Source organism: Pipistrellus kuhlii, unplaced genomic scaffold (genome assembly GCF_014108245.1).
Source record: "Pipistrellus kuhlii isolate mPipKuh1 unplaced genomic scaffold, mPipKuh1.p scaffold_m20_p_15, whole genome shotgun sequence".
Classification (NCBI taxonomy): Eukaryota; Metazoa; Chordata; class Mammalia; order Chiroptera; family Vespertilionidae; genus Pipistrellus; species Pipistrellus kuhlii.
In genome coordinates this window covers 27,091,857-27,114,876 of record NW_023425460.1, presented here as the reverse complement: position 1 = coordinate 27,114,876, position 23,020 = coordinate 27,091,857, and the positions used below count along the sequence as shown (strand labels likewise).

At 49.5% G+C, this 23,020-nt stretch overlaps 2 protein-coding genes across 4 annotated transcripts in view; both read right to left on the bottom strand.

Moving 5' to 3' along the window:
- Positions 1-2,983: 2,983 nt before the first annotated feature.
- LOC118719010 (cytochrome P450 26C1) lies at positions 2,984-11,146 on the bottom strand. The gene is made up of 6 exons (XM_036437990.1): positions 10,943-11,146; positions 10,227-10,451; positions 9,427-9,702; positions 7,709-7,864; positions 5,642-5,956; positions 2,984-3,364 (listed from the first exon to the last, which is right to left on the bottom strand). The coding sequence occupies exons 1-6, from the start codon at positions 11,144-11,146 to the stop codon at positions 2,984-2,986; spliced, it is 1,557 nt and encodes a 518-aa protein (XP_036293883.1).
- Positions 11,147-12,667: 1,521 nt separating this feature from the next.
- The window catches only part of EXOC6 (exocyst complex component 6), a 109,457-nt gene continuing 99,104 nt past the window's right edge, over positions 12,668-23,020 (bottom strand). For all 3 annotated transcript variants that reach the window (XM_036438564.2, XM_045581907.1, XM_036438565.2), the window contains 2 exons: positions 15,136-15,248; positions 12,668-14,024 (listed from right to left, as the gene is read on the bottom strand). In XM_036438564.2, the coding sequence (XP_036294457.1) occupies positions 13,892-14,024; positions 15,136-15,248 (246 nt within the window). In that variant the 3' untranslated portion in view covers positions 12,668-13,891. The remainder of the gene's footprint in view (positions 14,025-15,135; positions 15,249-23,020) is intronic.

Here is a 23,020-nt window from a genome sequence, read left to right as displayed (position 1 = left end):
GGTCCCAATCCCCAGGCCTGACCCGCCTGTGACCCTGCAGGCCGGACCGTGACATCCCAGTGAACTCTGCCTGCGGGGCCGCCTCGCCAAGTTCAGCCAGCGCCCGGGTCACGAGATGAGCAGAGCCTCTGGGCTGGAGATTGCCACAGGGGCAGGGGCGTGCTTTCACCTATCTGCCCATCCAGAGCCCTGGGGGCGTCGGGCAGGAAGGATTCAATGGGAGAGTGGAGATCAGATCGTTCAACAACATCTTGAAGCGGGGGAAGGGCTCAATACATCGCCAGCCCACTAAGAACTTTGATCTAGAAACTTTGCCAAGGTTTCTTGGGTGGCAGCGGGGCGGAGAGAAGGGAGGGGGGTGGAATGGGTTACTGGAAAACAAAATGTTTCCAAATTGTTTATAAAAGTCTCCCTGTGGCTGGGGGTTGGGGTGGGGGCGGAGAGTCGTTTTTTTGCTGGGGGAAGGGAGTCCGGGAGCTAGGGCAGCTGAAGCGCCCCTCTTCTCCCTCAACCCCTGCTTCCCATCTCTGAGCATTCTGTCCCGGCTCAGGGTTCTACACCTGCTGTCCCCTCTGCCTGGGGGCACCTCTTCCAAGTCACCCCTGGCTGGTTCCTTGCAGAGCCCGGTGGCCTCTCCTGAGAGAAGCCTTCCTAGCCACCCTGATGAGCATAGCCCCCAGGCACTCAGCATCACAGGCCTGATTTTCCCGCCAGCACTCATCACCCTGGGACACAGTCTTGCTCTTTTGTTTGTTAGTTTATTCACTGTCCACTTCCTTCGTGGGCATTTCTGTCCAGGAGGCGCAAGGACCATGTCTGCTCCTTCCTCAGAGAAACTAGAGCCTCTGAAAATGATGGGTTGATGGCAAACTAGAGTAAGAGTGGAGCTGCCCCCTACAGGGGCTTGTCGTTAGTGCAGAATCCAGAGCAGGTAAACCAGGTCTCTTGGCACCAGTTACAGGGTCCGGTCAGAGGCTCCTGAGGACCCCCCTGCCCCATATCTCTCTTCTCTCCCCAAATCAGAATCAACCCCCAAACCTGGTCCTCCTGCCACCTCACCCTGGTGGGGCTTCTCAGGCCCCGCTGTTGTCTCTGCAGCCTCTGAGCGCCCTGAGGGCAGGCCTCGGTCTCTGTTCGCTTGCTGGCTCTGGCGCCTGCAGAGCCCACGGCCTGATGCCGGCCGGCCCAGTGGTCAGCAGTGGGTGATGAATTGCCCTGAATGGGGTTATGGTGGTGTCAGCCTGGCTCGGGAAGGCCCGCTGCGCTCTTGAGCTACTGGCCCTGCGCACGCCTGCCTGCCGCTTCCCCCTTTCCTCCTGGCCCAGGGATCCACCTTAAGCATAAGGTCAGGAGGGCACCAGCTTCCTTCTGGTTCACTAAGGGGTCAGCTGGGGCCCCAGAGGCAACTTCCCTGCTTCACCCACCCTGGCCAGGGCCAGCTGCCCCCGCCTGTCTGAAGATGGGGGCAGATTGAGGCTGTTGGGAATGAAGACACTGGAGGCTCTTGGGTTTGATTTAAACGCTGGTAGTAGGAATCCCTGTGCTGGAAAGGTCCAGAGGGAGAAAGTGATTAAGCCAACTAGGGAGCACTGTGAAAGGACCGGAGGGCCCAGTTCTACCTCCATGGCTGTGTGTGTGTGTGTGTGTGTGTGTGTGTGTGTGAGAGAGAGAGAGAGAGAGAGAGAGAGAGAGAGAGAGAGAGAGAGAGAGTAAGGGATGGGTAAAGGAAAGCACTGGTCAGCAGTCCAGAGCCCATTGCTGGCTTCTTAAGGGGTCTTTTGCCTCAGTTTCTCCTCTGTAATAAAGGAGGTGGAGGTGGTTTGGCCTGCGAACTGAAAGGTCCCAGGTTCCATTCTGGTCAAGGGCACATGCCTGGGTTGCAGGCTCCATCCCTAATAAGATGAAGATTGGATGCAAGAGGCAGCCAATCAATGATTTTTTTTTCCTTCATCATTGATGTTGCTATCTTTCCCTCCTTCTCTGAAATCAATAAAAAATATTTAAAGAACAAAAACCCAAAAGAAGGTGGAAGTACTGACCCTGCAGCCATCTATCATGGAGCTAACTGGCAGCCCAGCTCCTGGGGCGTCCTATGCTCTGTCTGCAGTCTTGGCCCCAGGCTGTGGCAGATCCAGTCCCCTCTCTGGGTGTATGCTGGGATGGGTCATTGGGGGTGAGGGGGGGGGGTGTCCCCCACCCTCTACTCCATACCTTCCCACAGGGAGCAGCTAGCTGCCCAGCTAAGCCCTAGCCTCCTCCCTCAACTGCTACCAGGAAACTATTACTTGGCCTTCCTGTTTTGGGTACAAATATCCTAAACCTGAGTATGTCTCCACCTCCCATGAAAATAATCCAGCCTTAAGAAATAGATGCGCCTATTCTCCCTTATAAATGGGGAGATTAAACAAGTTCTTGAAGGAGGAATTTTTCTCTTATTTAGTCGCCAGCAGAATCCGGTGATGTTGAGCCGTTTGGAGCCCTGGAAACACCCGCAGCGTGGCCATGGCTGCCTGGGAGCCTTCCGTGGGACGCCTTCTGGGTGTCTTCCCCTGGCCCTACGCCAGGGAGTCCCCGCTTCTGCCCCAGGGTGGCAGGTCCAGGCGTGCGCGCCCAGTCTCTGGCTCGGTCCACCAGGCGGCCCCACCATCCAATCACCCTCCCAGGTGTGGCACCGAAAGGTGAGACTGCAAAGCTCCCATGGAAATCTGTTCCTTCCATCCCTGCTTCGGGGTGCTGGGAAGGGCTTAAGAAGCTCTGCCCACGACCTGTCCTCCCTAAGGGAGGGAGGCGGAAAGTGCCCGAGGTCTGGCAGAGATGGAGCGCCAGAGGCACCTCCTCGCGTGCCTGGGCCGCTTCGGGTGCTGTGGCTCGCGCTCGCCCTCCCTGAGTCCCGCACAGAGCCTCGTGCGGCGGCCGTTCGTTGAACGAGTCCAGGGCGCACGACCTGGCACCGGGGAAGCGCAGATGGGTGTCGCCAAACCAATCAGCCGCAGAGCCCATCTCCCGCTGCCGCCTGCGCGAGCGGGTGGAAGAAGAGGCGCAGCCCGTCCACCGGGTGCACGATGGGCACCGTCTGCATGGCGGGGAAGCCCGGCGTGGCCAGCTCCCAGCGCGCCGTGCGCACCAGCTCCACCGCCAGCAGCTGCAGCACCGCCCGCGCCAGCTCCTGCCCCAGGCAGCTGCGCGCGCCGCCGCCGAACGGGATGTAGTGGAAGCGGCCCGCCGCGCCCCGCGCCCCCTCCTCGCCCTGGGCGCCGAAGCGCTCCGGGTCGAACCCCTCAGGCGGGCTGCGGTACACCGCGGCCGTCTCGTGCGTGTCCCGGATGCTGTACATCACGCTCCAGCCCTTGGGGATCTGGTAGCCCTGCGGGGAGAGGAGACCTGCCTGACCACGAGGCACCAGGAAACCCGGCCTGAATCGACCCTCCACCCCGGGGCATCACAAGGAATTTTCACAACGAGCAGGAGCTTGGTTCTAGCCCAGAAGCTAGGAGACCAATATGTGTTCCAACCACGGGGCCTTCTCTGGTGAGCTGTGACCTTGGGCTAGCTTTTCAACCTCTCCGAGTCTCAATTTCTTAATTGTACAATAAGAACAAAAATGCCCATTCTGCTGTGAGGATAAAATACACGGGTCTGGCATATATATATATATATATATATATATATATATATATATATATATATATATATATATATATATATATTGGGGGGTCAGCAGAAGTGATCTGTTGTTATGTTTCAATGTTTTGTTTTTGTTTTTCTCTTTCTTCCAATATTAGATCAGGAAATCTAAATCCTAGTCCTGTACCTACCTGGCCTGGAACAATGCAAATGACAGGGACCCCCATTTCTCTATGATCTGCTTGATTATATGCTCTTCTTCGCACTGAACTAAAAAGCGCCTCTCTGTCCTTCCATCCATCAGCTGAACAATGATGATGTTCAGGTCTGGTAGTTACTCTTTAAAAGTGTGCGCATGAGAGTTAAACTAGAGAGTCCTTAACATGTTGGAAACAGCTTTCCTAGTCCCTCTGTGCACCCCTGGCCTTCACACCTGTTCCGCCATTTGACACGCCTTTCTAGCAGGGCATGGCCGACTCTCCCGCTTCCCTCGCCCGGACAGGCTCCAGGTGTCTACAAGGAGGTGCTCAGACAGGCAGGGAGAACTCTTAGCAGCATGGAGGGGCTCTCTTTCTCCTCCCTGGGCCCTGCAAACTGGGGGGTGGCTAAGACCCCTGAGCTCTGCTCACCCGGGGGCATGTGTTCCTCTCCCCGTTTCCCTGTGATCTTGTAAGGGCACCCCAACACCTGCAGAATGAAGCCTGAATTCCAAGATCCCCCTAACCCACCCACCTTTGTGGGGGGCTGTCCTCTCTCCGGGGTGTGCTGTCCCCATCCTAACCCTTTACTTCTCCAGCTCAGATCCCAACCCTCCAAAATGTTTTGTGGTCATCCAGGACTCAAGATCACTCTCCTCCTCACACCACCTTTGGGATGGGGTGTCTGCTGGCAGACCCCCTTTCTCTCCGTGACAATCTCGAGGGCAGAATCCCAGCCCCCATGGTGCCCTGGATTCCTGCTTTGCCACGCACCAGGGACGGTTTAAAGCACATGTGTCAAACACAAGGCCCGCGGGCCAAATCCGTCCCGCCAGGCCTTGCAATGTGGCCCGCACCGCGCTGTCATCACTGCACTCCGCTGCGTTTCCATCACAATGACAGTTTATGACTGTTCAGTAAACCATTCGGCCCGCGATTTAGGCTGGATTTTAGATTTTGGCCCCTTCTCTGATTGAGTTCGACACCCCTAGTTTAAAGGAAGGGTCAGAAAAGGAGGTGCCCATTCTGCCTGCAGCCTCCCTGGGACTGAGCTGGGGAAGGGGCTGCAGCCACAGCTGGATCCGACCACAGAGGCTCCACTCCCGGATGCTGCCACTGTGCAGTGCAGCCCTGCCCACCTGGGGTGTGAGAGCGGGAAGAGATCAAGACAGCTTCCTTCCAGAGAGGAACCGGAAGCCTGGAGTGAGGTGGAAGGTGCCCAAGGTCTTGCAGAGATGGAGCCAGGCCTAGACCTTTAACTTCTTGCCCAGCCCAGGCCGTCCTGATCAGACCATTAGGAGATGCCAACCCATATTTCCACTGTCCTGTAATTCTGGGATCCGGCTTTAGCAGAGCCCTGGACAGGTGACAATGATGGCTCCTTAATCTGGTGAGGGGGTCAGCGGGGTGCGGTGAGGGACATGTGGGTTGCCCTATGGGACATTGTGTGTGTGTGGGGGGGGGGGGTGAGGGTTTCTTTGTTCTCCACCCAGATCCACTGGCTAAGGGGGGAGGGGCGGGTGCTGAGCGGAGAAAACTTTTTATTGTCAGACTCGGCTCTAATTTAGTTGACAGGCCCACACAGCTGCTAAAAGCAGAGTATATGGGGTCCCTAACCTGTGGCCTCGCCAGGCGCTAGGCTTGCGCCCCTCAAACGTGGATCTGGGGGGAAATGGAACAGAGCTCAGCCCACTTCACAGGCAGGAAAGTGGAAGGTCTGAGAGGGGAAGGGTAGACCTGGGCGGCCTAATTTCCCCACCACCACCCGCCCCAGCACCGAAGCAGCGGCAGGGGGCGGGGAGGGGGAGGGGCGCACTTACGTCCAGCTCGAAGGTGCGCAGCGCGGTGCGGTAGCCCCCGGACACGGGCGGCAGGAGGCGCAGCACCTCCTTGACCACGCAGTCCACGTAGGGCAGGGCGCCCAGCGCGGCCAGGCTGAGGTCGGGCGCGCAGCCACAGTCCGGCCCGCGCCCCGCGCCCGGCCCGCAGCCGCACGCGCGCCCCAGCCCCTGCGCCTCCAGCTCCTGCCGGATCTTGGCGACGGCCGCCGGGTGCTGCAGCAGCAGCAGGACCAGGGACGTGCTGGCGCTGGCGGTGGTGAAGAAGGCGGCGAAGAGGAGCTCCACCGCTGACTCCTGCAAGATGACAGCCCGGGGCGCTGAGTCTCCGTCGGCGGGCCCCGCTCTGGCATCGGGTGAGGCGTGGAACCCACACTGGCTTTTGCGCAAAGCCAGGGCGCTGGGATGTGCTGCTGTGGCAGCGCTGGGGAAGCCACAGCAGCCACTGGCAAAGCCAGGATCTCTCCACTTGCCTTGGAGGGTTCCCAGAGAGAATGCTAGGAACTTCTTCCCTGTGCCGTTCTTAGTGCTTTGAGTATATTAGTTCATCCCATTCTCCCCTCTCCTCATACCCCCTGCCCACCGCCTGCCCTCTTCCCCGCTTGGAAAGGTCCCTGCAGCCAGTAGTCCCAGTTTTAGGACTCGAAGCCCAGTGCTCTTAGCCCTGTGGGTGCTGCCTGCGGCCCCGCTGGCGCTCCTGCAAGGACTGCAGTGGAACTGGGGGAGGCGCCTGCAGCAGCAGCAGCAGCAGCAGCCCCGCACCATGGTGGTGTCTTCCTCCCGTTTAGGGGAGCGGTCCAGGGAAGGACCGCCTCTCCCGGGCCTGCACTGCCCAGGAAAGCAGGAGGGGCCTGCGGGTTCATCCTCCAGGCCTGGCCCTCGCTGCCCGCCTTCCCCTCCCTGCTCCCTGCCTGCCTTCCTCCTGGCAGCACACACAGTGTGCTTCTTCCCTGATCTGTGCTAAGATGAAGGTGGACTCCAGGCCTTCTGCCCCCCGGGGGTCAGGGCTGCGTGTCGATCACTGCTAACTCCCCTGTCCCTGCAAAAGCCTGACCCCGACCGTCTAGGTACATACTATTTGTGGAATGACTGACTCAGTCCAAGGCTCACTGTCGGCCCTGAGCAGGACGGAGAGCCAGGACAGAGACCTTGAAGCCCCAGCCTCTTCCCTGGACAGGCCTCGCCTGGCTCACCTGCCTTGAGTCCCAGACCAGAACGGAAGATCCTGGCAGAGGCCCCGGGTTTCTTCCAGAGAAGCTGGGATGCCTCCTCCCCATCCGGGTCAGGAGTGGGACCATCACTCCTTTCCCCACTCCCCCCTTCCCTGCCCGGAACTGTCCCTAACCCCTAGGCTTCCCCAGGGCTCAGGAGCCCAGTGCTTATCTACTTCCGACACCCTGGCTCCTCCGGACTTCCCAGCCTCCAGGAGTCAGGGTGGAGGGTGTCAGTCACATTTCCAGAGCAGAAACGTAAGGCCCGGCCACACTTTGAGGCTGGAGGGAGGGGCAGCGGAGCCCCAGAGGACAGATGCGAGTTGCTTTCAGAAGGGCTGAGGTGTTTCCATTTCTAACTGCTCCTGCTCTCCACTCTTTGGGGGGGGGGGCTGTCAAGTATATCTTAGGGGCCATTCCCCCACCTTCACCGCCCATGCACTGTATGAGTACATCTAATCCACACAGAGGCCATGCAAAGCAGGTAGAAGTGTCACGTGCCGAGGTGCCTTAAGGGAAGAGAGTACTGGATTGGGGGAAGATGGGAGCTTCCAGGAGGATGTGGAGTTGGAGCCCTTGGGATTTGTGGAGAAAAGGAGGGAAGAGGGTTTCATGGTCAGGGGGACAGCAGAGGTAAAGGTAGGGAGAGACAGAGCAGGGTGAGGGAAGTGTTTGTGTCCAAGAGAGCCTAGGACTCAAGCCTTCAAGGCACCTACTGAGAGTGGGTATGGTTGAGCCATGGCTGGAAGCCTGGTCCTTTCCCCCTCACCCTGGGGCTTAAAGTGGAGGCATATCCTCTAGGGCTGCCAGAGGGGAGGAGAGACCGTGCCCCGCCTACCTTCAGCTCCTGCACTGAGAGCTCGTGGCCCAGCTCCCTCGCGCTGTGGATAATCATGGCCAGGGCATCGCCGGGCTCCCCAGCCACGTCCTCACGGAGCTTCTCTGCAATGGCCTCCTCCAGGTGCCGATGCAGCTGGTCCCTCGCCCGGATGCCCTGATGGGCAGGGAGAGAGGGAGGTGAGGCAGGAAGGCTGAGGGGGCCAGGCCTGGGCACCTCCTGCCCACCCCCAACATCTTCCCAAGGCTGCTCTGACTCTGATGAGTTCCTAATGATACATGAACCAGCTTAGTTTCATACCAGGCACATAGAAGGTGCTTAATAAATGCTCAAAGGTTGTCTGTCCACTTTTCCAATACATCCTTCTCCCCTGTTTATCACAGCTCCCTTTGAGGTAGGCAAACAGGTTCTTTGGTCCTTATGAGAGGATGTCAAGGCTCAGAGGGGTCAAGCAATTGCCTAGAGGGGTCAGTGCCCACTCGTGGCACAAAGATGTGGCGGTGGAACCAGCCCACTGCCTTCCCCCTGCATGGGTAGGGACCGTGGGCACCAGTACAGAGAGCAAAGGACAGACACTCGATGCACCCAGAAAAGCTCTTGCTTAGAGGACACGATGGACGTTTTAAGCATCAGCCTCTGTAAGGGGATAGGCAAGAGGGCCAGGGTGTCCCTTCAGAGCTCAGGGAGCAAGCACAGCAAACGCATTTGAGCGCCTGAGCTTTGTAGTTAGACTAGACCAGGTTCAAATCCTGCCTCTCTCTGCCCCTCTCCTCGCTGTGTGATCTTGGGCTTCCGTTTCTTCACCAACAGAATGTGAACGCTTTGCAGGCTGAGAGGATTAAATCAGGAAATGTGTCCAAGGTGATCAGCCAGTATAATGCCCCTTTCTACATAACTATTATTTTTATCCGGGTGACTGAAAACCGCTGCGTTGGCACGGTCCGAAGCCTCGGCTCAGAGAGAAGGGAAAGGCGGCGGGATGGGGCTTCCTAGCTGCTCCCTGGGCCTGGCCCTTCGCTCTGAAGTCGGAAGAGGCCGCGGTTCTCTAATCCGGAAACGAGCGGGCCCGGGGCCACCGGCACGCACCCCTCTGCAACCAGGGCTGGCGCCAGGCTGGGCCCGGGGCGTGTCTGCGGCCCATCCGTTCGCAGCGCAGACATCGGGGCTTCTAAAGGGGGTTGGAGGAGGCCGGGCGGGAGGTGCCGCGCTGGGGAGGAGCTTGGTCCCCTGGCCAGGAGCCTGCCTCCGAGTATCCAAAGGGAGGCCCCGCGGCTGGCGGCTGGGGCTGGAGCACGGCCCATCTGGCCTGGCCTGGCTCAGAGAGGGTGTGTGGCCGCCAGGGGTCACACAGCGAGCCGGGGCAGACAGAAGGCACCGCCACACCACGCTGCCTCCCTTTCCTGGGATGCGCCTCGGTCCCTCAACGGAAGTGACCTGCGGCCAAAACCGGTTTGGCTCAGTGGATAGAGCGTTGGCTTGCGGACTGAACGGTCCCAGGTTCGATTCCGGTCAAGGGCATGTACCTTGGTTGAGAGCACATCCCCAGTAGGGAATGTGCAGGAGGCAGCTGGTCGATGATTCTCTCTCATTGATGTTTCTAACTCTCTATCCCTCTCTCTTCCTCTTTAATAAATCAATAAAATATATTTTAAAAAGAAGTGACCTGCGGGGGCGTCTAGGGAGCCCCAAGAGGAGGGCCGGGGGCTGGGCGGCAGTACCTTGCGCAGGCCGCTGAAGGGCACATCCAAGGGCAGCGAGAAGAGGTTCTCCACAAACTGCTCGAAGGTCCGGGACAGCTCGGCGCACTGCGCCTCGTCCAGCCGCAGCCCCAGCAGGATGCGCGCGGCCATGCGGAAGGTCAGGGCTTTGGCGGCGTCGTAGACGGCCACGGGCCGGCGGGCCGCGCACCAGGCGCGCACCTCGCGCCGCAGCGCCCCCTGCAGGCGCGGCACGTAGCGCTCCAGCGCCGCGCGGCTGAACACGCGAGCCAGAACCTGCCGGGAGCGCGAGGGGTGGGTGAGCCCCGGCCGCGCGCGGGCCGGCTTCCTCTGCTCGGCGATCGCAGAGGAGCCAAAACGCCCATTGGGGACCTTCCTCTTCTAAGTGTCCCGGCCCTACACGTGATGGCTTTTGCTCTCCCCATTCCCTCTAGTTCTTTTCTGATGTACAGTCCTCCCACCCCCACCCCCACCAAATGCATCCAGGCTCCCCCCCCCCCCCTCCGCTCCCTCCAGCTGCCTCTCCCTCGAGGAAGTCGTCCCCAGCTCCTCTCCAAGGCTGTTTCCAGCGCTTCTGGGAGCTCAGTTACAGAAGATGGGAGATGAAAGGACCTCTAAGTCCCAGTATTGGCCTTAAAAACCGAAGTCGGAGTAGGTGAGGCACTAGTCCGAGGCCACCCACTGATTGGCCAGAGGTTCCGGCCAGATTCGTAGTGTACCCCTAACCATGAGTCCGGGCCTCGCCCACGGCAGGTGCCGAGGCACCCCCCGCGGGTCTGAGGTCTCCGGTGTTGGCTCACCTGGCGCCGCCGCCGGTGCGGCTCGCCCACCGCGCCGAGCAGCGTGTGCGAGCCCAGCAGGATGTGCGCGCTCTGCGGCCACTGGCTGCGCACCAGGCGGTGCTCGCCCAGCAGGATGGTGCGCACGTTCTCGGCGCCGCTCACGCGGACCACCGGCCGGCCCAGCAGGTGCGTCTTGAACACCGTCCCGTAGCGCTCCCGGCGGGCGCTGTGGAAGCGCGAGCCCTGTGGCGGCGCAGCGGAGAGGAGAGGGCTGGGGCCGCGGGGGACCTGGCCCACACCTCCCCTCCGCCCCTGGGCAACAAACCCCTGCTTTTTTAAAAGTCTCAAAGGGGCCTCGCGACTCCCCTATAGGAGCTTAGATGGCCCTGCTCCCATGGGTGAAATGAGGGAAGAAGTTAGAACGGGGATGGTCAACACCCCAGGGGTCCCGGCTGAGATGCCCCTGACTCCTGATTCTCAGCTTGCAGTTCCTAGGTGGCATGCCCCTCTGGCTCCTTCCTAGAGCCCTTCTGTTCACCCCCACGATGTGTTGGGAAGAGTTTAAGTGGCGTGATGGCAGTCCTTTCGAGGGAGCAGCTGGGCTGGCCGAAGGCGAGGGCGATGGATGCTCAGTGGGCAACGGGAAAGACAGGCCACGAACCCTGGGAGCACTGAGAGCGAGGAGGGCTCGGTGGGAGCCAGGGTTTGAGAAGGGGCCATCTCGGACTGCTCACCTGAACTAGCCAGTGCAGCGTCTCGCCGAAGAAGGGCCAGCCCATGGAGCCCTTGGGCAGGGGCAGGGCGGAGGCGCGGTCCCGGCTCAGCATCCAGCGGAGGGTCCAGAGGAGCTGGGCCAGGCCGAGCAGGAGGCCGGCGCACAGGAGAGCGGTGCCCGCCGCGCCCAGCACGGACAGGCAGCTCAGAGCGCAGGGGAGCATGGCGAGCACGCAGGGTGCCAGGCAGCTCTGGGCGCAGGAGCAGGAGCCGGGGCGCAGGCAGCGCGCAGAGCTCACCAATTCTGCCGGAAAGGTCCTGTGGCTTGGGGGCCAAGACCGAGAGCTACAACCTGGGACCAGGATGTCGCTCTCAGAGCAGACTGGCAGTGTCAGGCGGCAGTGCCCCTTAGGGAACGTGCCTCCCCGGGGCCCGCACACTGGGGATTCTCCTCTCGGATGGACCGCGCGCGCCTGGCATCTGCGGGCACCTCCCACCTCCTCCGGGGCCTGGACTGCCTCCTCTGGCAGAAACAGCAAGGGGCAAGCAGAGAGGGGAGCAACTCACCGGCGCTGCCAGCCTGGGCTTCAGTCACCCGGGCTGTAGACCCCTGCCCCTTCCCCTCTCCCCAGGTCTGTTGACTCCTCTCGGCCCACCCGGCACAGTTATATAGACCCCGGCTCCCTCCCCACGGACCGATCGGAGGCACCGAAGTGACGCACTGTGCATATTTAAAGCGCTCGGCGCAGGGCACTGATTGGAGGCGGTGGGCTGGGGGGGCTCGCCGAGGGCCCAGGGGCTTGGGGCAGGGCGGGGTGGGGCGGCTGCAGCGGGACCGCGGAGGGACCGGCAGGAACACTCGGGCGGGGTCTCGGGTTCGAGCCAGCACTTGCCCGCGGGAGCTCCGCGGTGGGCAAACCGCGCGCACTGAACTACAGCGCGCGAGCTCTCTCCCTGAGGTCCGCACCGTCGAGCTTCTGAGTGCCCCTTCCCCTCCCAGTGCTCATAGCTGAGGTCGGGTTTCTCCCATTTGCTCAGTTTCCCTTTCGGAGGGGAAAGTGTGCACTTCGACGCCATCAGAGGCTTCGCAAGCGCCTACAAAGATAGCCAGGGTGGAGAGTCTCCGATATCCCCCACTCCTTCCGGCCTCTGATCTACCGCTTCACGAATCCTTCAAACGATGTCGGGTTGCTAAGTGGTTAGAGCGCATGCCCGCGCACCCAAGGGTCTCAGGTTAGACTCCTGGCCAAGAGCACGGTACCAGGGTTTTTAGGTTTGATCCCCAGCCAGGTCGGGGGCGTGTGGGAGGCAACCAATCGATGTGACTGTTTCACATCGATGTTTCTCTTTCTCTTCCTCAATTTTTCGGGTGAAGATAAAATAAAATAAAAAGATGGTCGCGCCATTGTTGCCCCAAGCCAAAGAGAAGCAGATAACCCAGAGCTCCTTTGGGGTCTCAGGGACCACATTCACCACCTCCTTCCCCTTCGGAGACTCCCGCCCCAGTCTACAGAGTTGCTCTCCGCTTTGCATTGCAGAGCTCCAAATGCAGCCGCTCTCCCAATTTGGGACCCCTCGCCCAAGCCCATGCCCTGGAGGGCTGGGTAAGGCACACCAGCGACACCCACATTCCAGTCTTCAAAGAGAGCTAGCTAGCTAGCTGCTCTACCCTCCTGCAGAAACTTCTAAGAATTACCGTGTTTTCCATGCAAAGTTTTACAAGTGTGAAAAACCTTAGGATAAGAGATGGTCAAAAGAACATTTATTTTGTTTTAGTGACACCCCATTCCAATAACTAGGGAACAATACCCTTTCCAAACCAAGCAGTTGTTTTAAATCAAGAAGCTCTGAATAGATGCTCACTTTCAATAACTTGCTCAACCTCTTTTATATTTCATCACAAAATCAAGAAATGTACATATAATTCTTTACACTTATTTTACAGAGTCAAATGGAAGTTTCTTACAGGCATAAATCCTGAAAATGTAAAAGGAGCACTCAGCATAAATACAATGTCGAGAACATAAGGATCAGACTGCTGTTTCCATTTGGACTGCGGTCATTTACACAAAGGAAAATGTATATTCGTTTTAGATTTTCCAGAGTTCATTTGGTTTGGCTTGTTGCCAAGTGAGGGTCCGGGAGGGAGACCTGCTATTTGAAGGCAGTAACCTGACCCCTGTGTACCTTATGTGCAGGAACACAGCTACCGTCGCACAAGCTGCACCTGAAGTGGTTTACCCCACTTACTTCCTGTCCTCTCTTTTAACTTGACCCAAACCAAATAAATTCTGGAATGGGGTCAGCTGCAGACAATATAGTTAGAAATATTACCCCTACTGAACAGAAACATTGCATCTTTAGAAAATCCAAACACTTGTCTTCATATTCAGAATGATTGCATTAAGCCACCCAAGGAGAACAAATAATTCACATTCTTACTGGGTTAAATCAAGGTTGATTTCAGGGACCTTAAATATTTACCTATTTCCCCCTCAGAATCAGCAGAATTAGAAAATTTTTGTCCACCTAAATTATATTTAGGTGAAAGTAAAAGCTAAAAGTCAGAAAATGACAGTGAAACAGTCCCATATCAGACATGATTGCGTTCCAAGACCAGATACCGATGGAAAAAACAAACCAAACTATCATTCAAGTCTGAATAAAAAAAGATATGTAGAGGCATAAGTTTTTCTAATGTATTTACAATCAGTTTCATATACAATTTTGACCTGATTTACATATATTTTTAAAAATTGAAAAATTAATCTCACATTTTCCATATATAAAATAGTATTCAATTATTTAAAAACCCATACAAATGATATTTATTACTGTCTCTCATTCCAGCTCTCATCAGCGTCTTTTCTTTTGTGTTTTTTTAATTCTGCAAACGGCAGCTACCACAGCCAGTTGGAGATAATATTCAGTCACGAATCTGGTGTCACCGAGAGCGAGGGATGTGAAGTCTATGGGTGCTGGGACATACCGTTCACCAAACTCCGCAGCTGCTTCATGACTGTCTCTATCAACTTCTGTTTGTCCCGGTCATTCTTCCTGAACTGAGCAAATATATTGTTCTTTTTGCTAGTATCCTTCATCCTAGGAACACATGTGAATGAAGAAGCTTAGTAAAAGAAATCATAAGCTGAGCTGTCACAAGTAAAGTATCCTGGGGGGCTCTGAATTATCTAATATTAAGCTTATGTTTGAAAAATATCTTTCAAAGAAAAGAAGTACTAATAGAATTAGAATTAGGGAAATAGGTACCACACCAAAAAAAATTAGCAGCTTTATTCTACATCCTCTATAAAGGGGTATTTTTGCATTAGCATATAAATCTAAAGTATATTATTTTCTAATATTATACTATTTTCTAATACCATTCCATAAAGTATGCTAATATACATACACTCTATTAACTGCAAATTACAATCATAGCAAGACAAGGTAAAAGGAAAAATAACATTAGAAAATTTAAAGCAGCAATTTTTTTATTTTATTTTTTTTGCCTCAGTGGTGTTTCATGGTATTGTAAAATAAAGTTACATGTATTTTAAACAGTTTTTTCCTCCCAAGTAAAATACACAACAGACATTTTGAAATGTGGGGAAATAATATACACTTTTAATTCAACAATTAAATTTTAATAGTGATACTTAAAATGAAATATGATTGAGTAAAAAAAATCTGCCACATAATTTGGCAGAATCTAAATTTGTATTATTTTTAATTGGACAAGATATACCAGTAAGTGTCCTGTTACTTCAGTTTTTACTGTATTACTTTTTAAATCACATGCTTTTCTGCTACAAAGAACCCAGGCCCATACCAGTGGGGTTTGGTAGCACTCACTGGTGGCAGACATTCCAATTGCTAGCCACATTTTACAAAATAGCTTCTTTCCGATGTTATAGCATAAAAAAATATAGTTCCAGTTCTTCCTTGTCTCAGGTAAACACATTTCTAAGGGCAATGAAGCCTGCTATTGAGGGTACAGTAGGAAAAACGTTTTGTTCATGTTAACATAAATAGCAATCTCATACACTAACATTAACGGGCAAAAAAGAGGCTTATGTTTTGGTCATTAAAATGGCCTGAGCCTTTAAGCTCCCTTTAGACATTTCTCTTTTGATGAAAATCTCTAGTTCTTTAATCACTGAGTCACAAAATGCTAAAATATTATGTAAAAAAGTTTTCAGAGTATACTCACTTCTCCAAAAGAGTAAGGGCTGTGTTTGGATTCACCCGGAGGTACTTAGAAGCTGGCTGTCCATAATCAGCTAGATAAGTAGACCAATCCCAAACCATAAACAGGTCAAGGAGCTGAGAAAGATGGGGAAATGTTAAACCAACTTTTAGCTGCTTACCTACAGCTTATACATAAGAATATGCCACTCTAGATTCACTGTAACATGGCCTGCTTCTTACATAAAACAGAATAAGGAAATTCCCTTTTGAAACTTCATTAACTGCACTTTATAATCAAAATGGTATTTACTATCTTTTTACTTTTGAAGTCATTAACATTGTCAGGGGTTGCTTTTTAAATAAAATACTTGATTGCATTTTGAAATAAGTATAAAATGAAAACAGTTAATATTAACTATATTAGGTATAGAGATTTAAGCTTTATACATTATTCGTTTCATACTCAAATTTAATAAATAAGTTTTGGTGAAGAATGTTAAAGAACTTAAATTTAACCTTTTCTCTTAGAGGTTAAGTATGTTTACCTTTCTAAGAAGCCATTTGCATCTAGACTTTCCCAAAGTAATTTAAACCAAAAGCTCGGATAATCTCAATTAAGTGCATTAAACAACCTCTGCTGGATTCTCCCTGGTGATAGATCCTCAGTAGTCTTATGAAAGGAGGGCTTCAGGACTCAGCATGTTAACTCTAGGCAATCATTTTGTATAAACAAACAACAACAACAAAAGAAACCCTCTTGTTTTCTGTAATGTTTTAAAATCGACTATTTGCTTTATAATCTCCAGTTAGGACTGTTGTCAAATATGGAAGTAATCTTTTAAAAGCAATGCCATGCCTAAACCAAAGCACCAAACTCCTTATCCAACTTTAAAACCCTAATCCCCTTTAAGCCATTTAAAACCAACTTCCTATCCCCATTTGAATTGTTTTAGAAAGCTAAATGCTTTACTTACTACCTTCCTTCAGTTTTTATATTATCCCTTCATTTTTGTTTTAACTCAGAAGTATACTGCTTTTGCTTTCAAATGAACGAAGCATTTGCATTTACTCATACGCCATTCTATTCAAGCCAACCCACTAACTGAGAGAGGAATAAAACTTCAGGGGTGGCTCAAACCTAAAGAAAGTTTACAAGAAACTAGCTCTTCCTTTGGAAGATAATGGACTTGTTTGACTCTTTCCCTATCCAACAGACAGCTATGAATAGAAAATTTCTTGTAAAAGGAGGAAAATTCTATCATGAAAATATTAAGTACCAATATTAAAAGCCACTCTATTTTTTCTTCAGACAGCATTCTAGGCCATACCAAAATCTAAAACATTGGAACAGAAACTACACTAATACAAAGTTAAAAGAATATACTATGTAATAAAAGAAAAGGGAACTTATTTAAAGTTCTGTGTAATTTTTGACTGTTGTAGCAAGTACTTTTCCTTCCTTTCCCAAGGAAGAAAAGTTACTTTCATATTTTCCCATGGTGAAAATGTAAATTTGTGTAACTTTTCTGCAATGTGATTTTGTTAAGTGTTTAAGAAACTTATAGAAATGATCATTCTCTTTGATTCAGTAAACATACTTACAGGAATTTAACTCTAGGAAACAATAATAAAGATGGACAAAAAAGTATGAACGAAGATATTAATCTCAAAAATGTTATTTGTGTTATCAAAAAACTGAAGAGAAAAAACCCTGAAAACAGCCTAAATATCAATATTAAGACAATGATTAAATAAGATGTATCTATAAGACAATTATGCTGTTATTAAAATTGGTCTACACAGGATTTTAAGCAGCTTGGGAACATGCTTATAATAAAATTACTACTGAAATTACATAAAGACCCATCTAAAATGACTGGAAGAAAATTTGAGAAAATGTTCTGAATGGCTGTTATTCATGTGATGGGATTATGGGTAATGAATGTATTGTCTTCTTTATTTTCATAATATTTCACATGGAAATGTATTAACTCTAGAGTTAGAAATAAGGTTTACATATTTATATGTTAAATTTCGATAATGACTACTCCTCACAGAGGCGTTAACAAAAGCCTCATTTTGAAGGATTCCTCTTCAGGTTAGGTATGTGTTTGCACAAGTGTGTGTGGGCATGCGCACAGTCAGCAGAAAGTAACACTTAATAACTGTATACTGGCTGTAATCTCCCTTTCTTTCCAAAAGGCATTAGCAACATGACCTTTGGGATTTGCAAGAGGAAGAGGCCTTAAAATAAGTCTGTTTTTCTCTTGTGCAGATCTACCCCCAGGTGGGAAAGGAGGAGCCCTCTTAATTAAAAACCTACACCAACTCCAACTGTGAATATAGAACTGGTTCTTCTACGGCACCAACACAGAGTTTCCTAGATAAAGACATATTATACTTACACTTTTCACATATAGCCAGACAATCTTATGCAAATCTCTTACCCCTAGACATTACAGGAACCACAAAATTTAACCTACCTGCCCACATGTAGACAAATCTAATCGACATGCTTTCAATTTTACACTAATACTTCATAGAACTACATATAGTGGCAAGTTAACTTGAAGACAGGTATGGAGATCTGCATAAATCTGCACATTAATGGTGAAGGAATGCATTGCCAATGTGGATAAAAGGCTAAGCACCTATTATAGATAACATTCATTTATTCATTCAACAATATTGACGGCTCACCTACCAGGAGGCAGGGAAATAGCATCTGTGTTAGGCACCAGGATATAGTATTGAACAAGACAAAGTCCCTGACCTCAAAGAGTTTACATGATATGTGGAAAAGGTGGAAAAGCAGACAGTTAACAAGGAAACAAGTAGTATTTTGATGTTAGTATGAAGAAATTATTTTTTAAAAACTATTCACACAAAACCCTAGTATTTTAAACTACCATCACACATAAGGAAGCTACTATCAATTTAATATTAAGACAGAGACTACTGATTTATGTAGCAGCCATATTGCTCATTGTTCTCCGTCCATTAATCCAGTGGCTGTAGACTTGAGCACCATTTCATTGTCTATGTCCTAAGGTTTACATGGACGTGGGTGGAGAGGAGATATGGGGCCAGCAAGCATGCTGATCTCATATTCTGATTTCTCATTTTCATATGTGTAAGGATTTTTCAAATGCACCACACTGCATCAATAAGTAAATAGAAACAAACGAGGCAGGAAAATGCATAAGTGTCCAACAGAGATATTCAGGGAAAACTGGCTGATTGATGATGGCAGACCACTATTCCAAGTTTACTTAGGCTTTTTTCTTAGGCTTCTCGAGTACAAAAATGAGCACCCTCCAGCTCCCTTTGGCTGTGTTGACAGGTCTCTGAAAAAGGCCCATGTTGGCCTGCTGGCAGACGGGGGCCAGTGAACGCAGACAACTGACTTCCCCATTTCTCCCAGGATTTGACTGGAGCAAGGATAAAGCCAGATTCCCTCACAAGAAAGCCCTGGGTCTAATATTGAATGTGTTACACGTTCTCCCTAGAGAGAGAAGCACTAATATTTCTGAATGGTCTTCCCATATCCTTTATCCATAATTATAAGGTCCTTTTTCATTTAAAATTTTTTTAAAACGAGAATGTAATGGAACAAATGCTATACCAGGCCGATTGATGGACTGAACCCATTTCTGTAGATTGCTACCCATGCCTGCTTTGACTAAGATGCATGATCTCTGATCTTTGGGATGGTTTAAAAGAACATGACTGCTCTGGAGCCAGAGTGTGACAGGAGGAGATGAGGAAACGGGAGTGATGACAGGTACAACCACTGACACTCACCTTCACTCCACACAAACAGTCAGCGCCTTGGGACCTGCCTCAGGTTTCCTGAGATGCACTACGTCCTTAATAGTAAAACCTTACTATGGAAAACCTCACTTCTCTGTCTCGAGTTTTGCTTCCGTAAGATGGCAATACATAAACAATACACTTACTATTAATCACACCAAATCTCTCTCAGTCTTTTAAATAAACAGTAAGACATAGTCTCAACAGCTGAATTTATTATTTAACATATATACCTTAAATTCAAAGATGTAGATCAAATATGAACAAAAACAAAAATCTCCCCTAGATTATCCAAGAGCAATTTTACAATTACTTATTAAAGGATAAAGTCAGGCATATTATAATGAAAATCGGCATTAAGTTCTATGAATGGGTTTGTTCCAATAGTCAAGTCAAGTAATTCCACCTTAAATCCTTTTGGGAAGTAAGCAAAGTATGGATCATATAAAAATGAACAGCAAAATAATGTGCCTTGGTTCTATCTCATGATTTATAAGATTACCTAAAATTAGTATCCTAACTTTTTTTTCACCAAGGATTCAAAAATACCCTTCATAACTAATCTGATAACATAAAGTGGATTTATGCCAATATTTGTAAGTGAGTTGTAAGTTTCACTTCCTCAGCGTTCCCTGTGTGTGTCCACCAAACAAAAAAATTCAGCTTACAGAAAGAAATGGTTGCATGGGTGGTCCCATTTATATGCTCAAATAGTTGAATCACTGAAGAATTCGTCTGTGTCATCACATTTAGCTTGCTGACAGTTTCCCATCCTAAGTCTCACCCTATGTCTACACCCCAGAAACTTGGGGTCTCAGACCTGTTGAGATCACTTTGTGCAAATGACACAATGACTCTAGACCGATTTAAAACCATTCTATGGAACTCGAAGTGACTTTTTGCCTTTGTAAAAGTGAACCCAGAGTACAGGTCATTTTTCCCTGAATCTGGTTTAGCTTTCTTTGTTTTGGGTCTTTTGGGTTTTGCTTTTGAAGCACCTCAGGGGCAGTGACCCAAGACAGAAGATAAATAAAGTTAAGCCAACCTCAAGAGAAAAGCAATTGGGGATACCAGGTTTGCTTTTGTAAATGTGAACAGTGACCTGGGGGCTCAGGGTCAACCCTCGTCCCCCAAAGTCCCTTTTCCTAAACACCAAATCCACCTGGGACCTCAGAGTTGCTTTGCAGATTCCAAAAGTAAACCAGGAGATCATTTTTCCTTTGCCTCCAAAAAACAAAACCAAAGCAAGGTTTCCTAGAAGGCTTCTGAGATTTAAACAACACAAAAATCCTAAACCATAATACAGCTTTACGGAAGAAATATGAGTAATTGTGCACGGGGGATTCAAGAAAAATGGGTCTTATTAAATTAGCCACAGTGGGGAAAATACAAGCCCTTTTTCTAAACAGAGAGTGAAATCAAATAATAAGCTATATGATTTTTAAAGTACTTGGCTTTACCCACTTCCCAGCTCTCTGAAAACAGCACGTTTGGAAAAATCCACATTCAGTACGGAAGAGAATCTTAAGTAGCAGACAGAAAAGGCTAGGGCAACACCAGGAAGAAGCAGTATTGTGCCTCCACACCCCCTCACCTTTTGGCTCTCTGCGGCACCTGAGGCCTCGCCCCACATTGGCCTTTTTCAGCAGGCCCTTCCGCTCCCCTCCGATCCCTCCGCGTGAGGACTGGGAGGAGCTTTGAGTAGAGGTTAAAAGGCACCGGTCTCTTCAAGTCACCTCACCCAGGTGGACTGCACCCAGCAGAGGTTGACTGTTCCTCAAGTATTCTTGATGGTAGGCTATGTCGTAGTCCTAGATAACTGCTTTCATCCCTACTATTCCCACTACTGTCCTAGTTCCGATATAGGAATCACCCCTGAGGCCTCCGGTCTTGCCCATCCCCATTGCCTCTCCCTTCTAATACGCCAGATCCATCAACCTTTACACACCGTTGCCAGAGATCCAGCTAAAATATAAATTTGATCACACCATTCATTTGCTTGAAACCTTCAATGGCTTCCCAAGTCTCACATGATAAAGTTTAAGTTCTTTAACATGACATGAAAAGTTATTTTGCACCTGATCCAAGTCAACCTTACAGCTTCTTCTCCTGACTTGTAATTTAAACTCCTAAACGAGAAATATTCGGAACTCTTATAAACCATGAAATGATAATCCTATACGTTTATCTCTTTCTTCTCTGAGTGGAGTCTCCTTCTCCTCTTCCTCCAGGTAACTTAGTGATTCCATAAAGTTTAAGTCGGGATTCACTTCTCTCAGGAAGCCTTCCCAGACCAGGTGGTCTTGTTTGGGTTGGCCATTCCTCTTTTATAGCACCCTCCATATATCTTGAGTAGCTTTCACAACATATTGGCATCATGCGTTAATTTCTGTCGATTCACTAACGAATCAAGTATCAATTAATTCCTTTTGTAGTTGGGTGACTCATAGCTACCTCACCCCAGTCTCTTTCCAATATCCCAATAGTTGAAGTGCCCTTTGTAAGTTCCTCAAAGCTGGTGACTTATTTTGCTTAATATCTGTATCTTCACATTTGGCCCAGTTTCTGGTATAAATTAAATAAATACATGTTGAGATGAACTCATAGGTTACCTTTTGACACAGAATTTTAAGTCTACACTGAACCCACATCTTACATACTAATAAGATGACTATGTTATTTTATGTTACATGTAAATTATTAATAATTAAGACACCTCTGAATTTTTAGTAATATCTTATAATTATTATGAAAGCCACACTAGTCCATTTTATTGACTGATTTATTTTGTGCTATAGAATATACTAAAATATTTTATAACCGAAGTTCTGCTCTTGAGATTACCTTTTGTCAACCAGTGGTGACACCATCAAACATGTTAAACATTTTTGGATCATACATTTAATTTTCTGTCTAGATCCATTACAATATCTGCCACCATTTGGTTGGGAACAGGTATAGTAGATAATTATGTAATGACTTCACCATTGGAGCTCAGACTTCCAATATTAAGGATATCAAACCCTGAAACTCATGATTAGAGATGTTTACTAGATTTTCAATTCTCCCTGATGAATCATTTTGTCTCACTGAAGCAATGAAGAAATAAGATCTGCTTGTATGAGCTGACTTTGGAAGAGTTTGAACAATGAAGGAAGACAATACGGATTAGCCAATGAAGAAAAAATGGATGCCAATGTATCTATACACAAGGATATATTAGAGAGTGTAGCTGCTCAAATGAAGAAAGACTGCCTGGGGTTTCTTTGTGTATTCCTTCATAATACACTTGTTAAGAAGAAAAAGGGGGCTCTAGCCAGTTTTGCTCAATGGATAGAGCATTGGCCTGTGGACTGAAGAGCCCGGGGTTCAATTCCAATCAAAGGCATATGCCCAAGATGCAGGCTCGGTCCCCAGTAAGGGTCATGCAGGAGGCAGTCAATCAATGGTTCTCTCTCATAATTGATGCTTCTATCTCTGTTTCCCTCTCTCTTCTTCCCTCCCTTCTTTTCACTCTCTCTAAAAATCAATGGGAAAAGTATCCTCAGGTGAGGATTAACAACAACAAAACACAAAAAAGGAATTTAAAGGTTTTGTGTCCTCACTCATTTTATTTCTTTCTGATCTTATAATAGACTTTATAGCCTTTATTTGAACAATTTTTCAAGAAATATATTTTGGCCCTACCCAGTTTGGCCCAGTGGATAAGAGTGTTGGCCTGCAGACTGAAGGGTCCCAGATTTGATTCCAGGCAAGAGCACGTGCCCGAGTTGTGGGGGGCGTGCAGGAGGCAGCCGACCCATGATTCTCTCGCATCATTAATGTTTCTATCTCCCTCGCCCTTGCCCTTCCTCTCAGAAATCAATGAAAATATATTTTAAAAAAGAAACATATTTCATTTACTCTTCTAGAATCTAAAAGGCACTTCTATTATGCTAGACAATTTATTAACCCCCAGTCATCTAGTTATTTGCAAACCTGATTGTACATGTGATTACATTTTGTCAGGTATTATATAATAATTTGCTTAATAAACTTGTCAAAACACTTGCTGCTTAGTTAGTTTTCCTACAACCTCACAGCATAATTAAATA